This window comes from Rhipicephalus microplus, chromosome X (assembly GCF_043290135.1).
Source record: "Rhipicephalus microplus isolate Deutch F79 chromosome X, USDA_Rmic, whole genome shotgun sequence".
Taxonomy (NCBI): Eukaryota; Metazoa; Arthropoda; class Arachnida; order Ixodida; family Ixodidae; genus Rhipicephalus; species Rhipicephalus microplus.
This window is the reverse complement of record NC_134710.1, coordinates 251,013,303-251,040,296: the sequence shown is the minus strand read 5'-3', so window position 1 is coordinate 251,040,296 and position 26,994 is coordinate 251,013,303. Positions and strand designations below refer to the sequence as shown.

The 26,994-nt window shown below is 46.1% G+C and overlaps 1 protein-coding gene across 1 annotated transcript in view; it reads left to right on the top strand.

Annotated features, from left to right (window-relative positions):
• LOC119162276 (phosrestin-2-like) overlaps positions 1-26,994 on the top strand; it is an 838,310-nt gene that overhangs the window by 799,776 nt on the left and 11,540 nt on the right. Inside the window, exon 7 of the mRNA XM_075876569.1 lies at positions 23,874-24,070. Within this exon, the coding sequence (XP_075732684.1) occupies positions 23,874-24,070 (197 nt within the window). The remainder of the gene's footprint in view (positions 1-23,873; positions 24,071-26,994) is intronic.

Here is a 26,994-nt window from a genome sequence, read left to right as displayed (position 1 = left end):
GCTTTTCTCGGCCAGATGCTTCAATACATTTTTGATACAACACTGCACCAGTCCCATAATGTGAGGCGTCAGTGTTCAATTCAAAGGGTAAAGTGAAATCTGGTATACGCAGAACGGGGTCAGAAGAAATTCTGTGCACCAAGTCACGGTAGACTCTCTCACATTCGTCACTCCATTCAAAGGGAACTTCTTTCTGCGTTAAGCGCGTGAGGCATCTAGTTTTGACAGCAAAGTCCTTTATGAAAGATCGGAAATGTCCTGCCAATCCCAAAAACACACGCAGTGAATGGACGTCATATGGTTTCTTCAACTGGGAGATCTTCTCGACGGACTCTTGTTTTGTGCTTTTGGTGTTCCCATCGAAGACTCTTCCAAGAAACACCACTTTTTGTTGAAAGAATACACTCTTCTTAAAATTAACCTTGAGATGTGCCAAGCTCAAGGCGTTTAACACCTGAGACAGATGGTCCTGATGCTCAGCCTCTGTTTTGGAGAAGACTATAATGTCGTCTATGTACACATTACAAAAAACACCAAGGAATGGCTTTAGGACGTCGTTCATGATCTTCTGGAACCACGCTGGCGAGTTTTTCCAACCGAAAGGGAGCCGGTTGTATTCGTAGAGATCGAATGGCGTGATAAAAGCGGTGTACATTTTTGTTTCTTCGGTTAGTGGGATCTGCCAGAAACCTTTGCATAAATCGATGCGGGAAAAATGTCGGCAACCCCCGGTCTCATCTATAATTGTGTCGATCTTCGGCATAGGAAATGGTATGAGTTCTGTCTGACGATTGAGAACCCTGTAGTCGGTGCATAATCTGAAGGTTCCGTCTTCTTTCGGTGCGATCGTTATGGGAGAAGCGAAGGGTGATACCGAAGCTCGTATGATATCAGCATCTAGCATCTCCTGCAACTCTTTCTTGAGCCACATCTTTCGCTCCCTTGACATATTGTAAGGTGCTTTCCGGATGACGGTCTTGTCAGCGAGTTCGAAAGGAACCTTGTGGGACTTCATCGCCTGAGGATAGCTTCCTATGCATACAAGTTCAGGGTAGGTCGTTGCGATATCCGCCGCGCACTTGACAACTCGTAGATTATCTTGTCTACCTTGATTTGTCTCGTTCCTTGCTACTCCTTCTACTAGAACCACATCGTCCCAGTACACGTTGATCTTTAGTTTCTTTATATCTGGTCTTGATAGCAAAAAGTCGTACGTTACCCCCTCTATCACCAACACTTCGCTCTCTATTTGCTGACCCTGGAACTCGATGTTTACCAAGGCCCACTGATCATGCAACGTTACTTTTCCATCATAGCCTTGTACTCGTAGAATTCTTCCACTATGCAAGCGATTTGCATCCACCAGCTTGGCATTTATAATGGACACAGAAGCACCGCTGTCTACCAGAGCCATCATATGTTTGTTTCCTACTTTGACGGGAATGTGAAGTAGGCTAGAGCAACTTAAATAAACAGTCTCATTTGGAGTCATCGGGTGGGACTGATCACCCTCGTTTATTAGTTTTTTTTCTGTCGAATACTCCTGAGCTTCAGTGTCGATATTATTCACTCGACCTCTTGGAACACGCCAGGGCAAGTTATCTGTGCGAGTTGCGAGGTGGCTCGGTTCTCGCTGAGCGCGGCTTGACCAGTCCGATTTACTCCGACTGAAACAGCTGCTTGACTCGGCGGTTATGCTTGTTTCCGAAGCTGATGGTATGTTCTGAAGACACGCGAGGAGGTCATCTAGAGTCTTTGGTGACAGTATTTGCACTTGCTTCAACACGTTAGTGTGCAATCCATGCATTATTAAGGCAACTACGGCCGTAGATGGAAGCAAAGGCTCCGCCAGCTTTAAAAGACGGCGTTTCTCAAAGAAGTACTCGACAAGGCAGCTTTGCTCAGACTTGAAATTAAGCGCCGTGTTCCATCTTTCTACTGGATTGCTTCGGAATGCAGTCAAAAACTTTTTCCTCCACTGGCTCCAAGAGTCGTCACTGTCTTCCAGAATGCATGTTTCATACCACTTTCGCGCAACACCTCTCAAGTAAACGCGCATGTTGGTGATTTTAGCCTCATCAGAGAGCCACTTGTTTTTTCCAGCGGCATATTCGTAGAAATCAAGCCAACTTTCTGGATTTGAAGACACACCGTCGAAAGCATCAGGTTCTACGAAATTAGGTGTCGGTCTCTCAGCATTCAGAGAGCTTATAAGAGATGTCATTATTTGGTTTTGTTGAAGCATCTGTTCCTGTTGCAGCTGAAAAGCTTTCAAAACGAGGCTCACCTCTTCCGTCGAAGATCGTGATCCTGAGTGTTTTCGACGCGCTGGTTCAAGAACTAGGTCGTTGAAGGTCGCCACACGCAAGTTCACTTTCACAGCACCTTTCCGTCGTAGTTCAGTAGTGTCTACGGCTGCCTTTTCCACAACCAGGTTTACGAGTTCTTCCGAGCTGAGCTCACGAGGTAGGTCTACCGCTGCTTCGTCTTGAACTTGGTACTTCGAAAAGATGATCTCCTCGGAGGTCTCGTCTATGAAGAACGTCACCCACATGATGGCTTCGATGGCCGGCTGCGCCAAAATAATGTAGTGTTCCTACTTAAAATAACGGAACAGCATTAAAGCTTCAGTATGGAACTGGCGTCCATCTTAATTTGCTTTATTTTTCACTTCATCCTCCTCTTCTTTCCTGCCCCGGCCCTCGCGCTTCTTCATCTTCTGTCCAAAGGCTCATACCGCTTCAATAAGCATTGCCAATTTATATATAGACATGCTGAAAAAATAATTCGTTATTCCCACAGTTCTGTGATCACCCCTTTTTGAAATAAAGGCCTGCAAATTTGGCAAAAAGCATCTTCTTGGTCGAATTTGAGAACTTTTATGAAGCAATGCGCCCAGAGAGGTGAAAAATGATTAAACGCAAGCAAAACTACGCTTGCATTTAGCTAAACAAATTTGACCTACGTGGCTTTATTATTTTTTGTGTAATTCATCGTCAAAATTGAAAAAAAAACTGCACAGCAGCTAAGCATGGCACTCTACTTCTTCGTCATTATTGATTTACTGTTCCTCACACAAAAAACATTTCCCACCTAAACCAATTGCGGATCTGTTTTTTTTTTCATTCATCAGACAACAATGCATAATAAATTTTTCAAATAAATTTAAGAGGTCGGCCAGTCATGTTTTGTTTGATTTTACGTGAAATCACTCTTCTTTCAATACATAATCAGCAAGCATGTCCGGACACGCGCCACCACCAGGAGATGACGTCATCACTAACCTCTTTAAAACTAACACGCCAAGGATGACACGGCGCCTTTGAAAAAATAGGCCCTCCTATCGAAACGTCGGCCAGCAAGTCTGAGGCACTTCCACTGTTATTCCTGATTATCCCACAGCGGTGATTATAAAAAGTTAAGGGAGACAACGTCCACAAAGTGAAAAGGTAGGTCGCGTGTCCTGCCGCTACAGTGAGTGGAGAGAGCGCGTCGCATTTTAACATAGACGTGGTACGAGTTGCATAACAACATGCAGAATTGTGCAGACTGACTATGTTCCACACTGGTCTCGCCCCTCACAAAGCACTGGCACCAAGAGTCTGTTCGCCGAAAGCCTTTCTCGCAGAATCTTCCTAACACCGAAACGTTGTAATAGTCCGGTCTCCACGCTCCTGCTGAGAATTTCCTAACTTTGATTCATGAGTGTGTTGCTCCTGTTCGTGGCTTCTGCCTTAACGGGTACTTGTGAAGGGAATTGTATATAAACCACTTCTGTGCCAATACTCTCCGGCGCCAAGCCATTCAAATAAGTCGCTGTTCCACATGTAGCCAAACACCACTACCTCACAAAATGACGGAACAGTTTGAGGCGTATAATGCATGACTTTTAGGTACATTTTCGGCACTCTTTTTATTCAATATTCATGGCAAAAAAACGAAATGTATAGCTAATTTATATTGTGAAGCTTTTGTAGTAAGAGAATCATTAGAGGCAGGGAGGCATAGTGGTACAGACAGCCCACAAGGCTGCGAAAGCGCTTTTGTGTCTTTTGGATGACGACGCGTTTGTGTCAACGCCTCTGACTTGCGGAGGAGTTCTACACGCTGCAGGGAATTTACCAACGGTCTCTCCGTCTTTCCTCTTTCTCACTTTTTTTGTCCTCTTCGCTAAACCCCCAGTGTAGGGTAGCCAACCGAATGTCTTTCTGGTTAACCTCCCTGCCTTCTCCCTTTGTCTGCCTCCTTCACTTTCTTCCTACCCATTATTCATTATTCTGTTGTATGAATGCATAGTGAACACTAGTCGGCGACAATATTAGGCCGGTAAGTGGAAAATGCTTCACGCAAATTATTCATGTTTTTAAAGTTGAAATTTAGTAGATACTTCTGTTAGAGACTTTTTCTTCAGTATGATTTTATATATGACGGTATATGTATGGGCAGTTTACATCACGAGAAAATCGTTTATCAGAAGTCATTCGTGAGTTTTTTTTTTATGCTGATCAGCAAACTACTGAAACTCCGGTTCACTTCAAAGGGAATGCTCGTCGCTAATGATGATAATAATAATAATAATAATAATAATAATAATAATAATAATGTTGACCTGCTCGGACCTTTCCGCGGTCAACGAAGGGCAACCGATGGATTATTGTGGGCGTTGACCACCTCACACGTTACGCCGAAGCTGCGGTGATTTCTGCGGCAACGGCCACTCAAGTTTCACAGTTCATCTATGGCGTTTCACAGCATCTATGGCGTTATACTACGCCATAGATCCCCCGTGTCATCATAAGTGATCGCGGGTGGCAATTTGTTGCCGATGTAGTTGAACATCTCCTTCGTCTTGCTTCGTGCCATTTTCGTCACACTACCCCGTATCCCCCGCAGGCTAATGGTTTGATGGAACGAACTAATAGGACTCTCGTCAACATGATTTTCATGTATGTTGACTCCAGACACAAAATATGGGACGCGATCTTGCCATTTATAACTTTCGCCCACAACACTGCACAGCGCGAAACAACGAGATACAGTCCATTTTATCTGCTCCACGCACGCCAACCCCGCACAGCTCTTGACACTATTCTTCCTTTTTCCGAGACTGATAAACCTACTCTCGCCGAAACCATTTGCCACGCAGAAGAGGCCCAGCGCATCGCCTGTCTTCGAACTTTCATCTCCTAGAAAGGCTCTAAGATCCGTTACGACAGAAGTCAGCAGCACGTATTGTTTGAAAAAGAGGATTTGGTGTGGCTTTGGACGCCGCTTCGCAAGCGCGGCCTTTACCAGAAGTTTCTGGCCAACTACACTGGTCCGTTTGTTGTCCTGGAACGCCTCAGCGATGTCACGTACGTGATATCTCAGCTGTTGTCAACTGGCCGCCGCTCAAGCAAGACCAACGTCGTTCATGCTGCCCGTTTAAAACGCTATCATCATCGCAACGAAGCCTAACTCGCCCGGTGGGCATCGTCTGCAAAGGGGGAATTGCTACGATACTACGGGAACACGTGGAAGAAGATGAGAACGAGGTTGGCACGAGCGGTGGTCGGCCAGATCCCTGGACTCTCCCATTCATCATCTCTTGTAAATAAAGGCATCTCGCCGCAACAAGATTATTATTATTATTATTATTATTATTATTATTATTATTATTATTATTATTATTATTATTATTATTATTATTATTATTATTATTATTATTATTATTATTATTGTTGTTGTTGTTGTTGTTATTGTTATTGTTGTTGTTGTTCTTGTTGTTGTTGTTGTTGTTGTTGTTGTTGTTGTTGTTGTTGTTGTTGTTGTTGTTGTTGTTGTTGTTGTTGTTGTTTTAGCCCCGTCAATACATCATGAACCAATGAAGTCGTACTAAAATAGATTATACAAAATAGCAGTAAAAATCTCATAATGGTGTTGGCGGCATTTGTGTACAATGTAACATGTATCTGAGAAAAGAAAGAACGTATTAACTTTTATTTAAAGACTGCTGCATTAGATGCACAAGTAGAAGGAGGGAAACACGTGAAAATCCTTTGGGGCGTATAATTTTTCGGCTAAAAAGCTTCGATATGCAAACCTAACCTTGCTCGCCGTGATTCTGTAAGGTGCCGGGTTATGGTAATTTGATGCGGCAAATATAGAGTTCAAAAATAGAGCACTGCGGCCAAAATGCGATCAACGTGAGGGAAATAAGGTACAGGTGTAACACACATGTCAGATAAAAGTAAAAGATTATGGTGTTTACGGCGGAGGTTGTCCTTCAGATGTGGACATTCTCTTTACAGAGCCCCGCCGCGGTGGTCTAGTGGCTATGGTACTCGGCTGCTGACCCGCAGGGCGCGGGTTCAAATCCCGGCTGCGGCGGCTGCATTTCCGATGGAGACGGAAATGTTGTAGGCCCGTGTGCTCAGATTTGGGTGCACGTTAAAGAACCCCGGGTGGTCGAAATTTCCGGAGCCCTCCACTACGGCGTCTCTCATAATCATGTAGTGGTTTTGGGACGTTAAACCCCATATATCAATCAATCAATTCTCTTTACAGAAGTGCGAGAATTCAGTAAAAAAAAACACTGTGTAACAAACCGTACGAGCTCGCTGACGTAGAGAAAGGGAAAGAAAACTGGAACGAGCCCACCGCCGCTGCCCCCGAAATAATGGCATTGGTAGAGAGGTGCACACAAAGGACGTCATATTCAGTTCAGCGCCTATTGGTTTCTTTCGCAAATATTCAAACAAATGAGTGCTAAAAATTTCAGCCAAGGCTGGCAGCAAGCACACCTTACCCAATGTTTTAAACGGGCACGCTAGAGCATATCTGCTGTGGGGTGAATCAAAATAACCAGAAATGCGGCTGCCAAAGGTAGAAACTAAAACATCAGGTTTCCACACTACTCTCCTAATCACCGTGCAATGCGTAGTATACAAAATCTGAATAATAGCAAAAAAAATGCCCCAAAGTCGCCCAAGTAAGTAGGCTTGGTTACTTCTGCAACCCACCGTGGTGGTCTAGACAATAAAAAAAGCCATAATGGTCTTGTGGCTAAGCCACTCGGCTGCTGAACCGAAGGCACGGGATCGAATCCCGGCCGTGGCGACCGCATTTCTGTTGGTGGTGAAAACGCTTGAGGCCGTGTGCTTAGATTTAGGTGCACGTTAGCGAACCCCAGGAGCTCGAAATTTTTGGAGCTCTTCACTACGGCGTCTCTTATAATCATATGATGGTTTTTTGGGAGGTTAAACACCAACAAATATTATTGGTTACTTTTGCGCCCACGCCTCGTTCAGTGCGATGCAAGACGAAAAACTGGGGTGCCATCGTACCAACCACCTTGCCAGTCGAGCACACGAGGCAGAATTTATTCTCTGAAAGCGTTCGGTCATACAAGCCGCTGAAGACGAAGCGGAAAAAAGACGAGCGGAACATTCTCAATTATATAGGGATCTAACGCCACTCTGTGGCTTTTGCGTGCCTCTTGGCCGTTCTAATTTATGACAGGCCATCAGATCGGAATGGGCCGTATCGTATAGCCGGCGCTTTTATCGTACACACACACAGGGCCTCGTCGTCACGCTGCAAAGAGCTACGCCTAGATACAAAAAAAAAATGGGGTTGTTGCTGCACCGTGCATTTCCGTCGTTTGGCCCATAATGGCGCAGCTTTAGCAGACGCCTTTGAATGGAAAGGAAATGGAAAATACGGCAAGATTAGAGTAGCAAGTCATATCTGCTAAGTGATATACTAGGCTATGCAATTGCGCCAAGAAAAGACAAATTCTGGCTCAGTCGTAAACATGATACGAAAACTTATTTATTTATTTATTTATTTATTTACTTATTTATTTATTTATTTATTTATATTCATATTGAGTATGGTAGCCAGCACATTGTTTGAGCTCGTGGAGGCAAATCCTAGCATGCGTTTTATATGCAAGCAGTTTAAACGAGTTCTTGTCCAGTGCTACTGTTTTACTTCTTTTGTGTGTGTGTGGGGGGGGGGGAGGGGGGAGGGCCTGTTGCAGCATGCATCCAATGCGTACCCAAAATGTGTGAATTCAACCGACTGTTATGATCGCGAATTTTCTGAAAAGTTGCATTATAAATGTATTGGCGTCGGTGGCCGAAGATGAAGTACTGACAAGGGATAAATTCGACCTTGTTGGTAAGACAGAAAATATTTATTGCAAATTAACATAAGGATAATAAGGGGAGACGTAACACCAGCGCTACTCAAGCGCGCACTCGCCTATTTGAAAAAAAAAACCTTCCCTGCGCATGCTTCCGCTGTTTTCACCGGTGAGATGTGCAGTGCGAAAGCTTGTGAGGCACTCTCAGCAGTCGTCTAGCATCGGTGTCGTTGTTTCGATGATCAAAGTTCAGAGCTGCGCTAAAGACATGTGTGAAAGAATTCAGCTTTCTAAAATGAGATTTAGATTCGATAAAACAAAAACAGAGATTTTTTCCAAGTATTTTTAGCACAAAGACGCACATACCAGAGGATCAGTTCCGTTTAATTGTTTCTGAAAATGATACGCGGCGAAAATTAGTGGCTCTGTTTATTTAAACTGGATAAGCTGAAGTTGTTGCACATCGATGCCCCTTTCTTAGTGAAGAATTGCAATGACGTGCTCAAAGCTATCAGTCCCCTTAGTAACGATGGCATTTACGCCTTCTTCATTCACATAAAGGATCTGTGCTACTCCTTACCTCATGACTAACTGCTGACATCCATTAGTGAGAGTATCAAAAGCTTTGAGTGGATTGACTTCAAGGATGAATCACCTGTGTCATCGAGAAGCTTCTTGGAACTTTCATTGTTTATTTTGAAGTCAACGTACATCGTCCCAGAAACATGGAGTCTGTATTGAGTCATGTATCGCTCCGCTTCTCCAGGACTTTTTTAGCCCAGCTTGACAGAATGCTACTCAGCTTGTCCTCAGGCTTGGTACTTGGTGAATTTTTAGGTACGCTGACATCTACCTCATAGCTAACCTAATGAACTAGCTGACGTAATAAACTTGTTTCAACAGTGCCTATACTCTTTATCGACAACGCATGGACTACTTACTAATGATGGGAAGCCTCGCTTCCTTCATGTCAAGTTCGCGTTCCTTCGTAGAAGGAATTGCTGGCAGTATGAACCGAGACGGAACAAACGATTCTCGCCGTTCAGCTCAGCTCGCACCAAGCTAGTCGAAAGACGCATCGTTAGGTTCTGCTGAGATAGCGCTATCAGTAAATCTGGTGAACACTCTGTAATGGATGCTCTCTGAAAGCAGTCCTCCCGCCTCCCGGAATCCAGCTACTTCGTAGCCGTCCAACTGTCGATCACCAAGTCCTTGATAAAGAAATACCAACACGCTGATCAAAGTCAGTCTAACACTGTCGCCACACGAAACAGAATAGCTGTGGTGACGGGCATACACAAAATCTCGCATAACATAACACGAGTGGCGTCACGTGCTAATGTTCAGCTAGTTTTCTCTATGCCATGCATGCTTAATTCAACGTGCAGTCTTAGTAATTCTGCTCCACAGAACGCTTGTGCTTGCAAGATAAGGTATAGGACTCGGATAGCAGACTCCAGAGAGGCGGTGGTGTATCAGATTCTCCTTTCTGGCAGAAAGCAGTACGTCGTACAGACAGGGTGCTGTCTGAATTACAGGTTACGAGGGCACTGCTACAACCTTGTAAAGAAGAGTAACGATGGCAGTCTCGCGATGCATTGTAGAGTTTGTGGGTGCACCCCTTTTTTTTTTTTTGAGAGCACCAAGGTATCATTGACCAGCCGTGATGAACGAACCACACTAATAGTAGAAACCACCAGAATCGCTAATCTGGGTAGTGAATGTGTAAGCACGCTATCACTTCCCCTGTCGCATAAAGAATTGTATTTTTCGAACATGGATTAGTTTTGTGATTTGTTCAGTATATTGCCCCGCCACGATGGTCTAGTGGCTAAGGTACTCAGCAGCTGAGCCGTAGGTCGCGGGATCGAATCCCGGCTGCGGCGGCTGCATTTTCGATGGAGGTGAAAACGCTGTAGACCCACGTGCTCAGATTTGAGTGTACGTTAAAGTACCCAAGGTGGTCGAAATTTCCGAAGCCGTCCGCTACGGCGTCTCTCATAATCATATGGTGGTTTTGAGACGTTCAACAGTACGTATCAATCTATCAATATTCAGCACATTTTGAACGTGCATTAGTTTGCGATTTGTTTCGCATATCTTGTAAAAAAAAGAGCATTGGAAAAAGTGCCTTTCTCGGCGGATATTTTGTAAAAAAGCATATGATAAGAAAAAAATTCACTCCTCTGTGCACGACATCTGGCTGTAGCGTATGAGATTCAGCGCTGTATATATTTGCACGCTGCGTGCAATAAACCATTTTGTTGAAAGTTGGCGCACGTGTTGTGGCCCCTTCTCGTCCTTGTGTAACTTTGAACTAAATAAAAACTCGCGTGGTTCTCATGTCATCCATTCAGGATATCTGCATTATACGCAAGCGCTCACTCCTACCGACGACTATCGGAGGTCTCGTGACAAACTTGTCCGCAAATGTTCTGGTACACAAAAATCGCACAAAGACCGTCTGCAGGGTATAGCTTTTTGTAAAAAAAGAGATACAGGAAAGAAAGAAACAAAGAAAGAAACAAAGAAAGAAAAAAGAGAGAAATGAAGAAACTGACTGTTTTGGTTTGCTGCTCAATGGGGCATTGGTGCGACTGCATCATCACGCGGCTATTGATCAATTCAAAGAAGTCACTTTTTTCGACTGCATTTGCGACTATTTGCAACAAATCTCCTCGTGACTTGAAGTCATCTGGTACATTTGCGACTAACTTTGCGTGATCTCTGTGCTTCGCCAATGTAAATGAGCCCTAAGTATCGAGACTGACACTCCACACAATCTCGAAAAAGCGTGTATACACGTACTTACATCGTAGAGTATGAAAACGAAACAAAAACGTGCACTATATACACACGCAATCACAGTTTAAGCTCTCGCCTCATATTTCCGTTTCTTTTACAAAATGGCCAACCCTCGTGAATCATAAACTACACCGATTGAGAGAAAAACCACAAACTCACAAAACCGCCGAATTTGGGGGATCAATATCACCCCTACTCACACTTTGTAGTGTACACGTATCCCGAAGGAGCACGACCACTAGCATGGGTCTGGTTTTAGCGAGCCGCAGGGCACGCATTAACCGTCACCGTGGCGAGAACACGGTACTGCTCAAAGTCGCAACACTTTATTGCCTGCGGGAACACCAAAAACGCAGAACAGAGCCCGTTACAACAGGGGCGGCGGGAAAGCAAATGAACTTATCCACGCCCCGGGCGAGAAGTACTACACAGAGTGCCGCGAGCACGTCTCCGCGGGCAAAGGTGATTCACGGGGACACCGGGAAAGAGGGCCCGGTTGCTCGAGCGAGGGCAAAGGCGCTCGTGTTGGCTTCCGAGAGGTATGGGTTGGAGAAGTTTGACCGTGCACTAGGACATAGCACACCACCCCGCTCTTCGGCCTAGCGTTAGAAGGGGGGGGGGGAGCGACAAAGGTTAAGTGTTCGCCACGGGCGCAAGGTGCCGTAGGCGAGGTTAGAACGAGCCCCAAATAAAGGGAGTCAACGTACAGAAAAGAAATGCGTCCTTACCCCATGTGGTAAGGAGAGGTTCTCCCGGAGAGGTTCCCAATGCGTGGCGCGAAACGTCCCGAGAGATTCTGCGCACGGCGCCACAGTCGACATCCGCTACCGGGTGAGAGGCGTTAAACGTCGCTCCCCGCTCTTCCAGCGCGACAGACCACGGAGGAGGGGAGTCTCGTCGGAACATAAGAACGCAAAAAGAGGCAGCAAAGCCCGCGCAAAGGCGGCGGCCTAGCCTCGATTCCCACAACTTTCGCGCCTTCACCTCGTAAAGTCCCCACTCTCAGCAGCTTGGCAGATGGCGATGGCTGCCAGAATGGTGACCTCTGCTTATCTTGGGAGGCCGCAGCTCCCGTGTTGACCTTATTATGTGAGGAAATAGTTACAAAAAGTCTCTATACTTCAGCCCTGTTACCAATATCAGCAGCTGGAGCCACTCTGTCGAAACAGTCACAACAGAGATAAGAATAGACTAACAATCGGTGGTGTTGGTTTTTATTTCGATTTATCAATAAAAGCATGTGGTATGCAACGAATGTATTTACATACCTCCCGAAGGCTTATTGAATTTATTTATCGCGCACCAATACTGAAGAACACGGTAGCTTTAACACTTCTACACTATGTGCAAACCAGCGCTCTATGAATACCAAAATAACTATAAGAAGCTTGGGGTTAGACATATAAAAATATTTATTTTACTTTATATTTTCATGAAAACTGTGATTAGACTTGCTGCGGTTTTTTATTACGGCTCATTGTTGCTTTGTCCTCTTGATTCTGCCTATAGGAATGCCAGCCATGCTGTCTGTGATTGCATTTTGTGCTTTTTGTGCATGTTACGGAGAATAGTGTCAAATATCGGCATGACAAATGCGTTTCTAAGTTACCTAAATTTAGGCCTCAGCGTGCCGAAGTTCTGAGTTCACATGGCACGCAAGCTCTCTGAAGCTGCGAGCATGAAACTCATCTATCCCGCCACCGTAGATCAGTAGGTACGGTGCTGGGCTGCTGAACCAAATCTCACGGATTCGACCCGACCTCAGGGGTCGTATTTTGAAGGAGGTGAAATAATAGATGGATTTATTTGTGGGGTTTAACGTCCCAAAACCACGCTATGATTATGAGAGACGCTGTAGTGGAGGGCTTCAGAAATTTCGACCACCTGGGGTTCTTTAACGTGCACCCAAATCTGAGCACACGCGTCTACAGCACCTTCGCCTTCATTGAAAATGCAGCCGCCGCAGCCGGGATTCGATCCCGCAATCTGCGGGTCAGCAGCCGAGTACCTTACCCAATAGACCACCGCAGCATGGCGTTGGTATGCACTGCTATAGGCCGAGCTGGGTGAGCAGGTCGCGCAAGGAATATAAGCCACACGCGTCCCAAACAACAGCTGAACTTTTATTTTCCTTGAACGGCACGAAGAAAAGTCACATGGTTCCTCGTGCTTGCGCTATTGGAATTCGCACAAAGAAGCGCCCCTGCAGTAACTCGCCCCCCCCCCTAGTAAATGGATCAACACCACGTTGTAGTTCGTAAGTTCATTCGCACCGGAGGTCTTGTACATCGTCCACCCCACGTGAACCATTCGAGTAATGGTTGGGTTGGTTCAGTCGGGTGTACTGGTAGTCTTGCTGGTTGTGGAACCTAAGATGGTGCACGCACATCACTGTTGCTTACCACGTGTGCTGGTTTTACGCCGTCAAGTGAAACCATGTCATTACGGCCACATCTGTCGATCGTGATGTGCTTTTCTCCTCGTTCCACCACCTTGAAAGGCCCATCATAAAGAGTCTGGAGTAGACGCTGTACAGTGTCGTGCCTAACGAGCACGTGAAAACAAGAGGAGAGATCACAAGGGACGTGAACAGGCCGTTGTGCTGGCATACGCGGAGCGATAGGGCGCGGCTTGCTCATAATGTCCTCCAGTCGCAGGACGTACTCGCTGTTGACCTGGGCATTTGCGTTTCTACTGTAGGTGACAAACTCCCCCGGAAGGCTAAGTTTTGTGCCGTGTACGAGTTCAGCCGAGCAGCAGCCAATGTCCGCTTTCAGAGTCGACCTAATTCACCATAAAGTCAGGGGTAGAGCCTCGACCCAACTGTGACTTGAAGTTGCGGTCAGGACAGTCTTCAGTTGACGATAGAATCTTTCCACCATATCGTTGCTGATGGGATGGCAGGCCGTTCTTCAGATGCGCCGAATTCCTAGGAACCGGGTGACGTTCCCGAATTGGGCAGACTCGAATTGCATTTCCGCGAATCGTTGTCACGGTCGATGGAACTCCGAATCGCACTACCCAGTGGCATATGAAAGCGTGGGCAACCGTTTCGGCAGTGATATCTTGGATGGGGACGGCCTCCGGCAATAGCGTGAAGCGGTCGACGAAAGTTAGCAAGTAGTTTTGCCCTTAGAATAAGGCAATGGTCCCACAATGTCCAAATGCACCTGGGAAAATTGAGTGCCCGGCTCGGGGAAAGATCATAAGGGGGTCCCAGTATGACGCTGGACTTCACAGTGCTGACAGGATTGGCACTCGCGAGTCCAACGTTGGACATTCCAGTTTATTCTGGGCCACACGAACCTAGCAGCGCGGAGCCGCTGAGTTGCTTGGACTCCCGAATGCGAGAGGCCATGCGATGATTCATAAGTGTTGCGACGAAGATCCAGGGGTACGAATGGTCTCGCCCTACTGGTTGGAATGTCACAACATACAAATCCGGTCGGTTCATCGACCCATTGCAACTTCAAGGCATTGGTTGTGGACTTCAGTAAGTACTTCAACTCCAGATCACTGCGTCGAGCTTTCGTTAGTGTGGTGAAGTGAACGCCGCTTGGTAGACTGACAACGTTCACTGGGCTGCGCGAATTAGCATCTGCCGCTGCATTGTTCTTGCTGCTGACATGGCGTATATCTGTCGTGAATTCTGCTATGTAAGACATTTGGCGAAGCTCCCACGTGTGCACCCGTATCTGAGTTGATCGCACGCAATGCGTAAGTCAGTGGCTTGTGATCAGTGAGCCCGAAAAATTTCCGACCTTCTACATAATGGCGGAAATGTAGTTTAACCGTGAATATGGCCAAGAGCTCCCTACCAAAGGTCCTGTATCAGCGTTCGGCTGGGCTGAATTTTCGGAGCACGAAATGGGTTGTCACTTTCCACTTGACTTCTACTGTAGTACGGCTTCAATATCTGCGTCTGAGGCGTCCACCATTACGCATTGCGGTACCCCAGGTTTTCGGTATGCGAGCAGGGCGGCATTCACGAGAGACTCCTTATTATGCCGAAACGCATCTATCACTTGGTTGTTCCACTGAATGTCGCTAATCTTCGTTCCTGGAACTGCTAGAGGCTGTGCAGCGGGTGAAAGATGTGGGCACACTTCAGAACGAACCTATGGTAGAAGTTTATGAGTCTTAGAAACACTCGAAGCTGGAGAATAAGTTTGGCCTGTGGAAACCACGGTATTTCTTTGACCTTGTCTAGATGTGGTTGCAGTCCCGCGCTTCAAATGCTGTGGCCCAAAAATGGTAGTGATGGTACCCCGAACACGCATTTGGCCATATTGATCATGATGTCATGTTCTACTAGTCGCTGTAGCACGCAGCTTAGATGACTTTCATGTTCTTCAGGTGTGTGACTAGCAATCAGCAGGTCATCCAGGTAGACTTTGCAAGAGTCGAGGACCCGGACAACGTTATTCATGAACCACAGAAAAGTTTGGCCAGCATTGAGTAAGCCAAAAAACCCCTGTAGATATTCAAACATTCCGTATCGCGTTGGTATTTCGGTCTTGTAAACATCCTCTGGTGCTACAGGTATGTCTCACCAAATCTATTTTTGAGAAGATGTTCACGCCGAGCAGGCAGGAGGTCATTTCATGGACATGCGGCACTGAGTACTGAGTAACAGTCTGGCACAGTCACACGGTTTGAACCTACAAATCTCTGCAAGGATGCCAATCGCCACCTGTTGATTTGGGGACCATGTGAAGAGGCGATGCATACGGGCTGGATGAAGAACGTACTATACCGATTTCCATCATATGTGATGACACCTGCCGGGATAGCCGTAGCTTCTCGGGTTAAAGACGCCGTAACCGTGCGTATACTGGTGAACATGTGGTTTCTATGGGATGCTGAACATCGTGCTTTACTTCGGCGAATACCTGTTGCTGTTGCGACAGCTCTGGGAACTTTTGTACTATGGCGCTGAAGCGCGATTCTTTCGACGGACGGAGTAAGGTCTGGTTCCGCAAGCCCGACCTTACTTCGTCGCAAACACGGCTTACTTTGAACTGCTGCATAGCATAGAAGATTCTGAAGCCATTTGTTTCGAACATCAACCATGAGACCAAAGCGTTACGTATGTTTTTCAATAGGAAGGTCGAGTAATAACTCCCGTATTTCACTGGATATGAGCAGTGAGAGGTTGGTCACGATGTAATGGTATTTGGTGAAATCTGATTTGATGCGTCGCGCTGCGAACAAGGCTTCTACTTGAATAAACTAGATCGCAGGGTCGGAGGTCGAAAAGGGTGGCAGCTTACCATCGACCGAGAAGACTGGTCGGTGTAGCGTCCATTGGGGACGTCTAAGTCATAGTCGCGGAGTCAGTCGCCGACGTCGCAGTCATTGCGACGTTCATGCTCAACCCCGGTGGCTGCACTACTATTCCGGGTCACCAATGTAGGAACGCACTGCGAGGCCGAGCTGGGCGAGTGGGTCACGCAAGCGAGATAAGCCACACGCTTCCCAAACAACTAAGCTTTTATTAAATGTGAAGCATTTCTTAGCGAACGTTAGTGACATTTAACTTATCTGTCAATCAATCTAGCTACCTACGACTTTTAGCTCTCCTGGCTGTTTCGATAATGGTATCGATACCAAAACCGGTATGACATAACATGACTGTATAACGAGTACAAATGACTAATCATAACATGAAAATCATGACTTGTATTTTATGAATGTCATGATATACATTTTATTGTCTTGCTGCTCTTGCGGTGGTTTTGTTTACAAGGCATGTTGCAAAACTAGGGTATGACATGACTGCATGGTGAACATCAGTGACTGACCCCATCGTCGAAATCATGACATGAATGTCATGTAAATCATGACTACACGCCCTACTCATGGTTCTCTCGCGGTCATTTTGCTAGTTTCACATACACCAAATTTTATAGTCAAGAGCCCGACAGAATCCCGTCTGGTCGGCGACAAACATAGTGCAAAGTAACAAAAACGCCGACCAAAGTGAAGTGGTCGGCGTTTTTGTTACTTTGCACTACGGAATTTTATATTACGGGACGTGAATGGATGAAGAAAGTATATGACTGGTACAAACATAATAATCATACGATGTGTACGTGTCATGTAGGGACATGACTGCATTCCACACTCATGATGCGCTTGCGGCCATTCCGCTATAGCTTTACATATACAAAATATGGTATTACGGGACGCCAACGTACGACGAAGATAAATGGCGCGTCCAAACACGATAATTGTAAAAGAGAGAGACGGACAGCCTCCCTGCCTTCTTTCTCTGCGTTCAATTGCACACTCCATCGTAATGACGATACCAGGAGTGCATTGCGAGGCCATCTTCCTCTTCCGTTTTTAACATATTCCCACCTGCGACAAAAAGCACAAAAATAAAATATTTGCCGCAAAGGCGAAACAATGAACGTGATAGCAACCAATTAGAACATCACGCGCCGAATGGCAAGCACACCGAAACGTGCCCCGCGTTTCTCACGCACAAATGACGCACGAAACGTACTCACAGGTACCGATTAACGTGAATAAGCGTCTCAGTTGTTACTTCGCTGTGTCTCAACTCCGCGCCCTTTTCGTGAACGGAAAGTGTGAAACAATTGCAGTGACGTTTGTGAGCCCTGTAACTACCACAGAATCGTTTGAATGAAAGCCCAAGACTAGCCAAGACGTATGATCCTCCCCAAAGCGAGATAAGGGCGCGCGAGGGAGCATCCATTCCCTCTTATCCGCGGCACAAAGCACGCGTGAGAGGTGAGAGTACGCGCCACCGCGTCGGGACGATGTGGCGACGCGTGCTCATTGCGCTTATTTGCTAGTAATGCTGAAAACACAATCGCCCCCCCCCAATATGCCCGTCACTATTGCTAAGTAGTAGATATAAATAGCTTGCCATTTGACCGTTGAATGAGGTGCTCCTTCATGACAGTGGTTAACGCCTCGCACTCACAATTCAGATGTCCCAAGTTTGATTCCGCGCGCCGGTGTCTTTTTCTGTATTAATTTGCTTTCTTGCGTTCACATGCATATAGATATATATACATTTACGGTGAGTGATGGTGACGCCAATGCCGGTGTCAAGATCCAGCTGAGAGTATCTATATATTTGCTATTGCAATAAAAAGATAGTATGACACACAAGCGAGAAGAATGGGATAGCAGAATACTACACAACACTGCGGAGCCACCACACTGGCCATGGGTAGTAGTTCAGATTTACGTACCATGTACGATGTTGTTCCATTCTCCCATTCTCTGCGTTCTCTGGCTACAGAAAAGTTGATGCATGATGCACTCAATGTCTGGCACTAACTCTCACATGACGTCAAAAGTTACTCTCACATGCACCCTTGGTTTTGTGTGGGCAGTCAAATGTGGTTCACGATAGTCCCAATTCAGTTCAAGGTTGAGATCAAGTGGAAGCTATCCGGATCTTAGCGACGACCCTTTCTCTTTCATCTGTATTTGAACTGCTTGAAAGGATTTCCAATTCTAGTAGCCCTTCCGGCATGACCATGCTGTTTACTTGCGGTCGGTATTACATCGCATGGTCGGTTAGTCTTTGCCTCAGCCAACCTTGGTCTAACGCCGTGTCTCTGGAAGTCTTCGCGGGCTCGCACTCTATTTAGTTCCCGGCATTCTTCAGTGGTCACATGTGAATAGCTTCTTTTATTTTTTTCCTTGAATTCCTGTTCTTTCGATGCAGTTTTTTATTGTTCCAAGCTGTTAGGTGCTTTCGTGTGATTATTCTGTCCTGTATGCCTTCAGCACGACGGCTGTGTCTCTTCAATCGCATACTGCGGAAAGGCAGACTCTCCTTTGGACTTGTCACGTTGATGGCTGATATGACGATTCGTTTGACTCGTACTGACTTCGTGTCATCTTTGACGGTGTTTGCTTGTATGCTCACCCGTGAACTTCGAATTTTCTGACGTTTCAAACTCTTCCCTTTTTCACACACTTTTAGGGCTTTCTTAGCAATTGAGTTGGATCTGTCAAGAGCTTCAATAACAGAACAGCTTGAAAAATCTTCAGGCCTCCCGGAGCCGACAGATGATAGCGCAACAAACACTGAGACAGCATTTTTGGCCAAACTCTTGGTTTCAAAGCACTTGTGCTCAATCGAAGCTAACATCCTCTCCTCACCTTCACCACTACTTACTCTGAGCATCGCATTGCCAAGACCATGTTGCGAATCCACCATGGAACCCTCTACACTGACACTTTTGTCTCCGTTGCTATCGTTGCGCATTCGCTCACGGTGCACGTAAGTGAAGCTTGGCTTGGATGCCGTCACGGAACTTCCTGTAGATTGTGCAAGTGCACGTAATGGTCTTTTTGTTCCTCTAGTAGAACCTCGAGGTTCGATAAGGTTTTAAAACGTCAAAGTCAAATATTGTTAGCAATGAGGGGTCGAGACATGCCACCACGTCCATGACTGTGGTGACCTTGGGTATTGTGGTCCTGGTTGGAGCCATCCGAGTCTCACGAGAAGACGAGCAGAGCAGACGGAGTTGGTAAAAAGAAGTGTTTATGTACAGTGTTCACATGTTTAGAGTAAAATGAAACGACATGACAAGAAGCACAACCGAGCTTCTCTGTGCTAATGTTTTATATCCTCCGTCTTTCCGAGATTCCTTGCAAGGCAAGACAATTTAGTCCAGGGCCCTCCAATAGGATCGTCCTCCTTCACTCCACTCTCGATAAGGCAAATCGCCTCCTTCTAGGAAAGTGCAAAGGCACACACACCACGTTGCACAGAAAGAGGCAACACGGCCCTACCGGCACGGTGTGACGACCTGAAAGTTCACGTGCAGAGACGGTTCATCCGGTGCTGCTAGCTCCTGGCAGGCCGCGAAGACGAGAATGCACCAAGACACGGCCGCGGACCCTGGAATGTGGAATTCACGGATCAAGCCGAGATGCTCGGCCCATTGCCTGGCATGACCCGAGGACCCGAGCGATGCAGAGAAGTCGGCAGCTCAGACTAATTGTTCCTTCGGGCAGTCCATCGGCCAGGTGGGTCTAAAAGGTTTTTGGCCTGCGAGCTAACGGCCCAGCAGAGTTCGCTGCATTACTACTGGGATGAAGCCACTATGGAATGTCGCTTTCAGGACGACGAATGCCGGTAGCGACCGGCAAGGCCGGGGCACAACAGCGTTCACAATTTTCGACGTCACTTTCTAGTTCTTCAATAGGTATAACGTCATAAATCTGGCGGTCAACGTTCTGCAATTCCTGCTTTATCGATTCAACATATGAGCAACATTCTCCGAGCTTGTCAATTTGCGGTGGTGTAGACGAAAATAGTTCATAACTTTCTTTCAAGGCTTCTTTAACAGCTGTTCACACTGGCGTTCTGCTATATCGGAGTCACTTCGGGTCCTCATTAATTCTTATGTGCATCTCATTTGTGCTTCTCGGTACATCTGTGTTATTGTTCTAAGTCAACAATGTTGCTGCTGTGCAATCTAATCCATGGGTAGGGCTTCCGTAACTACTCTCACTTAAAGGCTTCAGCGTTTCGACTTCAGGACCCTTGAACTGACTATCGTCGCGCAAACACGGCGGGTCTAGCAGTGAACAGTCGGCTTCCAGGGCTAGGCCTGCAAGACGGGTGTCATCATAGTAAAACTTCGTTGTCCTGGCCTCCCGAGCCTCATAGCTGTCGCGGAAACGAAAATGAAGTAAAAGGGGAGACATACCGTTAGCTGCACCGTGGGCTCGGCTGACAGGATGCGGCTGTCCTCTCTCCATTGGGATCCTAGCCTTGTGAACCTCGGGTCGTCCTCTTGAAGAGCAACGGCAGAGCAGAGCCAAAGTAATCATGATGGGCTCCCGCCTCGCAAACCTCCCGGCTACGGACGCTGCTTCCTCAATCTATGACTCGCCGTCTCGGTCTCAGTTCCAGATGGGGTAGTATTCCCGAGCTTCACGGATGGCATGCCTGCCTTTTTCTTCTACGTTTAGTCTCACACTCCATCGTAACGAGGGTAGTAGGCGCGCAGTGCGAGGCCATCTTCGTCTTTCATTTTCAATAACAGTCATGACATGCGTGTCATGTAAGAACATGACTGTATGCTACGCTCATGATGCGCTTGCGGCCTTTTCGCAAGCTTCACATATACCAAATTTAGTATTACGTGACGTCAATAGATGTCGAAGGTATATGACTGGTGCAAACATGATAATCATGACATATTTGTCATGTAAGAACATGACAAGATACCTTGCTCATGAAGTGCTCGCGGCCGTTTTGCTAGCTTCGCATATACCAAATTTGGCATTACGTGACGTGAATGGACGATGAAGGTGAATGTCACATCCAAACATGATAATCATGACATGAGTATCATGTAAAACATGACTAGAAGCTACGCTCATAGCTTGCTCGCGGTCATTTCGCTAGCTCCACATACATGAAATTTGGTATCGCGTGACGTTAATGGACGACGAAGATAAATGATTCGTCCAAAAATGATAATCATGATATACGTCTCATATAAAACTTGACTACATGCTACCCTCCTAGCGCGCTCGCAGCCGTTTCGCTAGCTCAACATATACCAAATTTGGTGTCACGTGACGTGAATAGACGACAAAGGTAAATGACACGTCCAAACATGATAATCATGAAATGGAATACATCTACGGCATAATTTACATCCACCTTGTAACGTTGTGCTGATTTTAAAGTGACATATCAACCTTCCTTATTATTCGTGTATCGTATATCATTGATTCCTCCTGTACGTGGGGTCTGACTATTTTTTTCCTCTTCAACAGCACGGAGAAAAGTCACGGGGTTTCTCGTGCTTGCATTGCTGGCATTCACACACAGAAGCGTCGTTTCACGGCGCTACAGTAGCAGTGCTGAGTCTATATGCATTCGCTGGTGAATCTCCACTCTTCGTCTCTTCCTTTTTTCTATCATTCAATTGCTCTCCCCGGCGCATGGTAGCAAACCTGGCGTGGCTCTGCTTGATATATTTGCCTTTACCTTTCCTCGTCTCTCTTTTTCTCTCTCCACAAAGTGCGCTATTTTCAGTGAGAGGTAGCATTCAGTACAGTATCTATAGCATATCCTCTGAGGAAAAGAGCAATTCTGAAATCAGGGCTTCCACGACAGCTTGCTTGCATGCAGTGACGTTGCACCTGGGTGATTCAGAAAAGAAAAAAAAAAGAGAATGTGTAGACTTGGTATTTCTCCCCTCAGCTGAGTTGTACTTGGCTCGTCTGTGCTCTATAGATTGCGAGTGCTCTCCGAGATGACGAGAGGTTATGCTCTTACACGTGCTTTAACCTCTAATGTGAACAAGTAGCCGTTTCGGTGACCGCGGGGCAGTTCGGCCTCTCAAACACTCGCTCAACTTTTTTCTCTCCTCATACAAACGCTGTGAAGCTATATTCGTTTGTGTAGGCTTCTTCAGCCACGCAGATGGCCCCGAAAGAATGCATACAGGAATACACAATGCCCGTTCCCCATTCTCAGGGGGGGGGGATGGAAATTTTTAAAAATCAGTGCGGAAAACGGGGCGAAAACGTCACTCGCCTCCGTCAATGTACGCCCCGCACAGTGCTTGGACTGCTACTGGCTAACAAGTCCTTCCAATAAATAGGAAAAAGGCTCACCTGCAGAGGCCCCATCACCTTCCCAGGGTATCACTATAAATGTCCACGAGCCGCAAACACAGGATATTGCCGGCATTACAATATTCAAGTGAATAAAACTGACAGGATATTGCCGGCATTACAATATTCAAGTGAATAAAACTGACTTTTAACAGTGTTTCCTACTTGGGCTGCAGAAATAGCATCTTTTTCTGTCCACCACTTCACGTCCTCCAGGGCGCTTACAAATTTTGCGCTTCTCATAGTTGCAATAATACAAGATCATATTGGTGTTGAGGCATGGAGAGGAAACTCCACACTAATAAGCTCGTCTTCCGCTACGTCTGCCATCTAGATAGAAGTGATTATGCGGTACAACATTTAACGCATGAAGAAATATACAAAAATTGCATTGATAGAGTGTCCATTGGTGGTTATGGCATCAAAGATTAATACAAGAAAGGTATGAAGTAATACTAAAGCTCGTTTACGCCAGGTAGTAGAAGGTGACCGCTGGAAAAAGCTGTTAACACAAGAAGCCCTTTAACAATTTCTTATAAAACAAAATCAAAAGAAAGTATAATTGCACGAAAAACATAAAATCGCACGTCGTCCCGTAAAAAAAAAGACATTCAAAGTGGGAGCATCTTAGAGAGGCAAAGCATATTTTTTTCTTTTTTTATTGTTGTTTTCGCGCATGAAGCTGAAGCGTCCTCCAAATTTTTTTTTGTGGTACGTTATGTTTGCTATATTGGTCACACCTATTTTGAAAGTGTTGGGCACCCGAGAACAATTCCATGAACTACGCAAGATGACACATGCAAATAATTAACTGTGACTGTCCCTCAACGACGATGAAAGCGTGATATTAGATGTGCTAGAAAAGTACCTCTAAAGCCATATCAGCCACCTTTCTGGCAGTCAAAAGCAGATAATTGTATTTCTTACTGCGCACTCCACAACGACATTCTGAAGATGTGCAGCCCTCCGAAGGAGATAAACCGAAGTGACGGTGCAGCTTAAGGGCGCGCATGTAACGGTGTCGCCTTTTGTTTGTTCGTCCACCCCACCGAGGTGGTCTAGTGACTAAGGTACTCGGCTGCTGACCCGCAAGTCGAGGGATTGAATCCCGGCTACGGCGGCTGCATTTTCGATTGAGGCAAAAATGCTGTAGGTCCGTGTGCTCAGGTTTGGGTGCACGTTAAATGACCCCAGATTGTTCCCGAGCCCTTCACTACGGAGTTTCTCATAATTTTAGGGTGGGTTTGGGACGTTAAACCCCACAAATCAATCAATCAGTTTTTTTTGTTGTTGTTGTTCGCAGGCGAACGGTCGGACGAGAAGCCGCACAAGCGCAACACCGTGCGCATGGCCCTCCGCTGCGTGCAGTACGCGGACGCGGCGCCCGACGCGTTGGCTGTGCAGCCGCCCTCAGCCAGCGTGCGCAAGACGTTCGTATTCTGCCCCGGCCGCTTGGACCTGCAGGCGTCGCTGGACCGAGAAACGTACCACCAGGGAGACGTGAGTGCCACGCGAGTCTCGGGAGTTTGCCTCTGGCGCTGACCTTACACAGGCGACATTGTTTCTGGCAGTTATATACGCACATTCTTTCCCTCACCTCTTCTGGAAATATGCAGTTTTTTTTTCACACCAGCCTTACACACCAACATAAATTGTGTTGCTTTTCTAAGTAAGTAAAACGACGTTTGGTGCTTTTTGTAACACCACCATCGTCGAACAGTTCGCTGACTGGCCGATGGGCGTGCCATTCACCAAATCGTGTACAGTTGCTTTGATTTCTAACGTATACCTAACTTAGTGCCTGGATGGCATGACAGTCACAAAGTGCTAGGGAACACTAGAATTGTTTTTAATCCCCCCCTGCACCACCAGAGGAGCTTACGAAAAATTATCGCTCTCAAAAAAAACTTCGGAAAGCCCACTCCCCTTAATTCTTGCTCGTGATTGAAAAAAAGAAGTATGTCCGGGCCGTTACCATGAGCACTTTTACTATCGCACCTCTGTGATGCGCTGCCTCTGTGAATATACTTTCTCGCCATGCACGCGCTTAATTTTTTAGTCTGGCTGAGGCAGTACAACAATGGCACCAAAGGAAAGGTACGACAAATTTGTTAATGTATTCAACCTTCACCATGGTTGCTACAGCGCACGTACATGCTTGATTTACTGTCTCATATCACCCCCGAGGTAATATTTTCAACTTCCGGTGGTGCTGGTATTCGCATTACTGCATGACACAAGTACTAAGCTTAAGAGACAACACTCGCAGATAATTCAGTAGTCGGGTGAACACGCAATCACAACATTTAATATTATGATTGAACAGAAGCTTTTAAAGAACCTCAGGTGGTCGAAATTTCCAGAGCCCTGCACTAAGGCGCCTCTCATAATCATATAATAGTTTTAGGACGTTAAGCCCCATATATTAATCAATCAACAGAAGCTTCTTATCTTATCCCGTCGTCTAAGTGTCAAGCATGACCACGGTGATTAACTCTGGCAGAATAAAAAAAATTGATAGAATAACTAATATGAAGCGTAAAGTTTGCTGCGTACCTCAAGGACGCTAGTTTGACTCCTGGCTATGGCGATTGTGTTCCGATGGGGGACACACGCAAAAACCGCACTGTACTTTTCGGTATACACGTGGACGAATCCCGAGTTGTCGAAATCAATTCGGAGCCCACCACTACAGCGCATATTTATCCTGTAATGCTTTGGTCACGTTAACTTCTATAATTTTATTTAATTGCTTGGGTGGAAAGCTTCTAAACACGCTAACTTGTCCGAAACACAAAAGATATTTCCCAGTAAAATTGAAAGACACCAAATTCTTCTGCTATATTGCGGGTGTTCCATGAAAACCCTTACCAGAGTTATCCCACAGCCGCCGTCTTTTTTTTTTTTTTTGCGTTATGCATGGTCTCCCAGATGCTGGGCGCGCGGCGTGTTTTTCTCACGCCGTCCCATTCACATGGAGAGAGCATTTTTCCGGAGGTGGGCGTGTCCTGCTCTTTTCTCCGCACCGCGGGGCTCCCACAGAAGATTTAATAGAGAGGTGCATAGGTGGGGTAGTATTGAACGAGACAGAATTCACTTCGATTTGTGGCCCTTCGGGGTTCAGGGTAGCTAGTAACGAGGAAAACAACCACGGGGACTCTTTGACTGGTGGTATAAGCAGATACGATTCCAAAGTTGCACCAATATCTAAGACACGCAGAGTCCGAGGGAGAAATCGACGTAGGCACGAGGGCCGAGCCAATTACGACGTGGGGTATATTAACATTCAGGGTGGCAGGAATAGGATGAAATGAGGTGATATAGAAGAACAGCTAAGGGAGGAGAAGCTGCTGGTATGTGGGCTTGTAGAAACACATCTTAGGGACATGGAACAGCCACCATATAGCAACCTGGACTACGCATGGGAATATTGTAATCGAACAGAATGCAGCCGAAAGGGGGGTGCTGTTGGGGCATTCATTCGTAAAAGTACAGACTGGAAAAGGGTCAAGCAGGAGTGCAGGGAACATTTGTGGCTAAAAGGGAAAGTGGCACGGCAGATGACACTCCTGGGTTTTGTATACTTGTTGACTGGGGCAAAAGCCAAAGAGGAAAACCAAGAAATGGTGCAGTGCATAGAAAATGACATTGACGAACTAGAAAAATGCAAAAACTAGAGGAATTCAAGAATTCATTAAATGAATGCGCACATAGAAAATATGGATGGATATACGGACGCAACGGGAAGAATGCTAATATGTGTGGAAGGCATGATTTAATCCTTTGCAACAGTACTGAGAAAAGCGAAGTGCAGATAACATGGGAGGTGGGAAGGCTGCAGTCGTCGATAGATTACGCAATGATGTCACATAGGTTGTGTGATCGGCTAAGGGTGATGAACATAGACGAATACGGGTCCAGAAGCATCAGTAGTGATCACAAACGTATCAAGCTGAGTTTTCGAAGAGAAATGAAAGTGGAAAGGATGCAATATGAGCAACCACACGGTAATATTTATTTAAAAAGGCAAATAGAAACAGCAACTAAAGAAATTGAGAAAATAATCACTGAGGATACTAAAGCAGAGTGGATGTACACAAATCCAACTCGATTGTTTGAGTTAGAGCTTGCTAAGGTACGAGTCAAATGAATCGGAAAAAGGAGAGACAAACCCAAGAACTGGTGGGATGATGAAGTTGAGAGAGCCATAGTAAGACGTCAGGAAGCGTCCAGGTAACACAGGTATGCTAAACATAGGGGTGAACCGGAAGATAGTGTCAAAAGAAAATGGGATAACTCTTTGAGCAGCAGAATACAAGTGTCCGATCTTATCAGTGAAAAAATTAGAAGGTGGCCCAATGTATGGTGGAAGTAAGCAAAAAGCACCAAATGCCACTGCAAAGTTTTGGAACCATCATAATTCT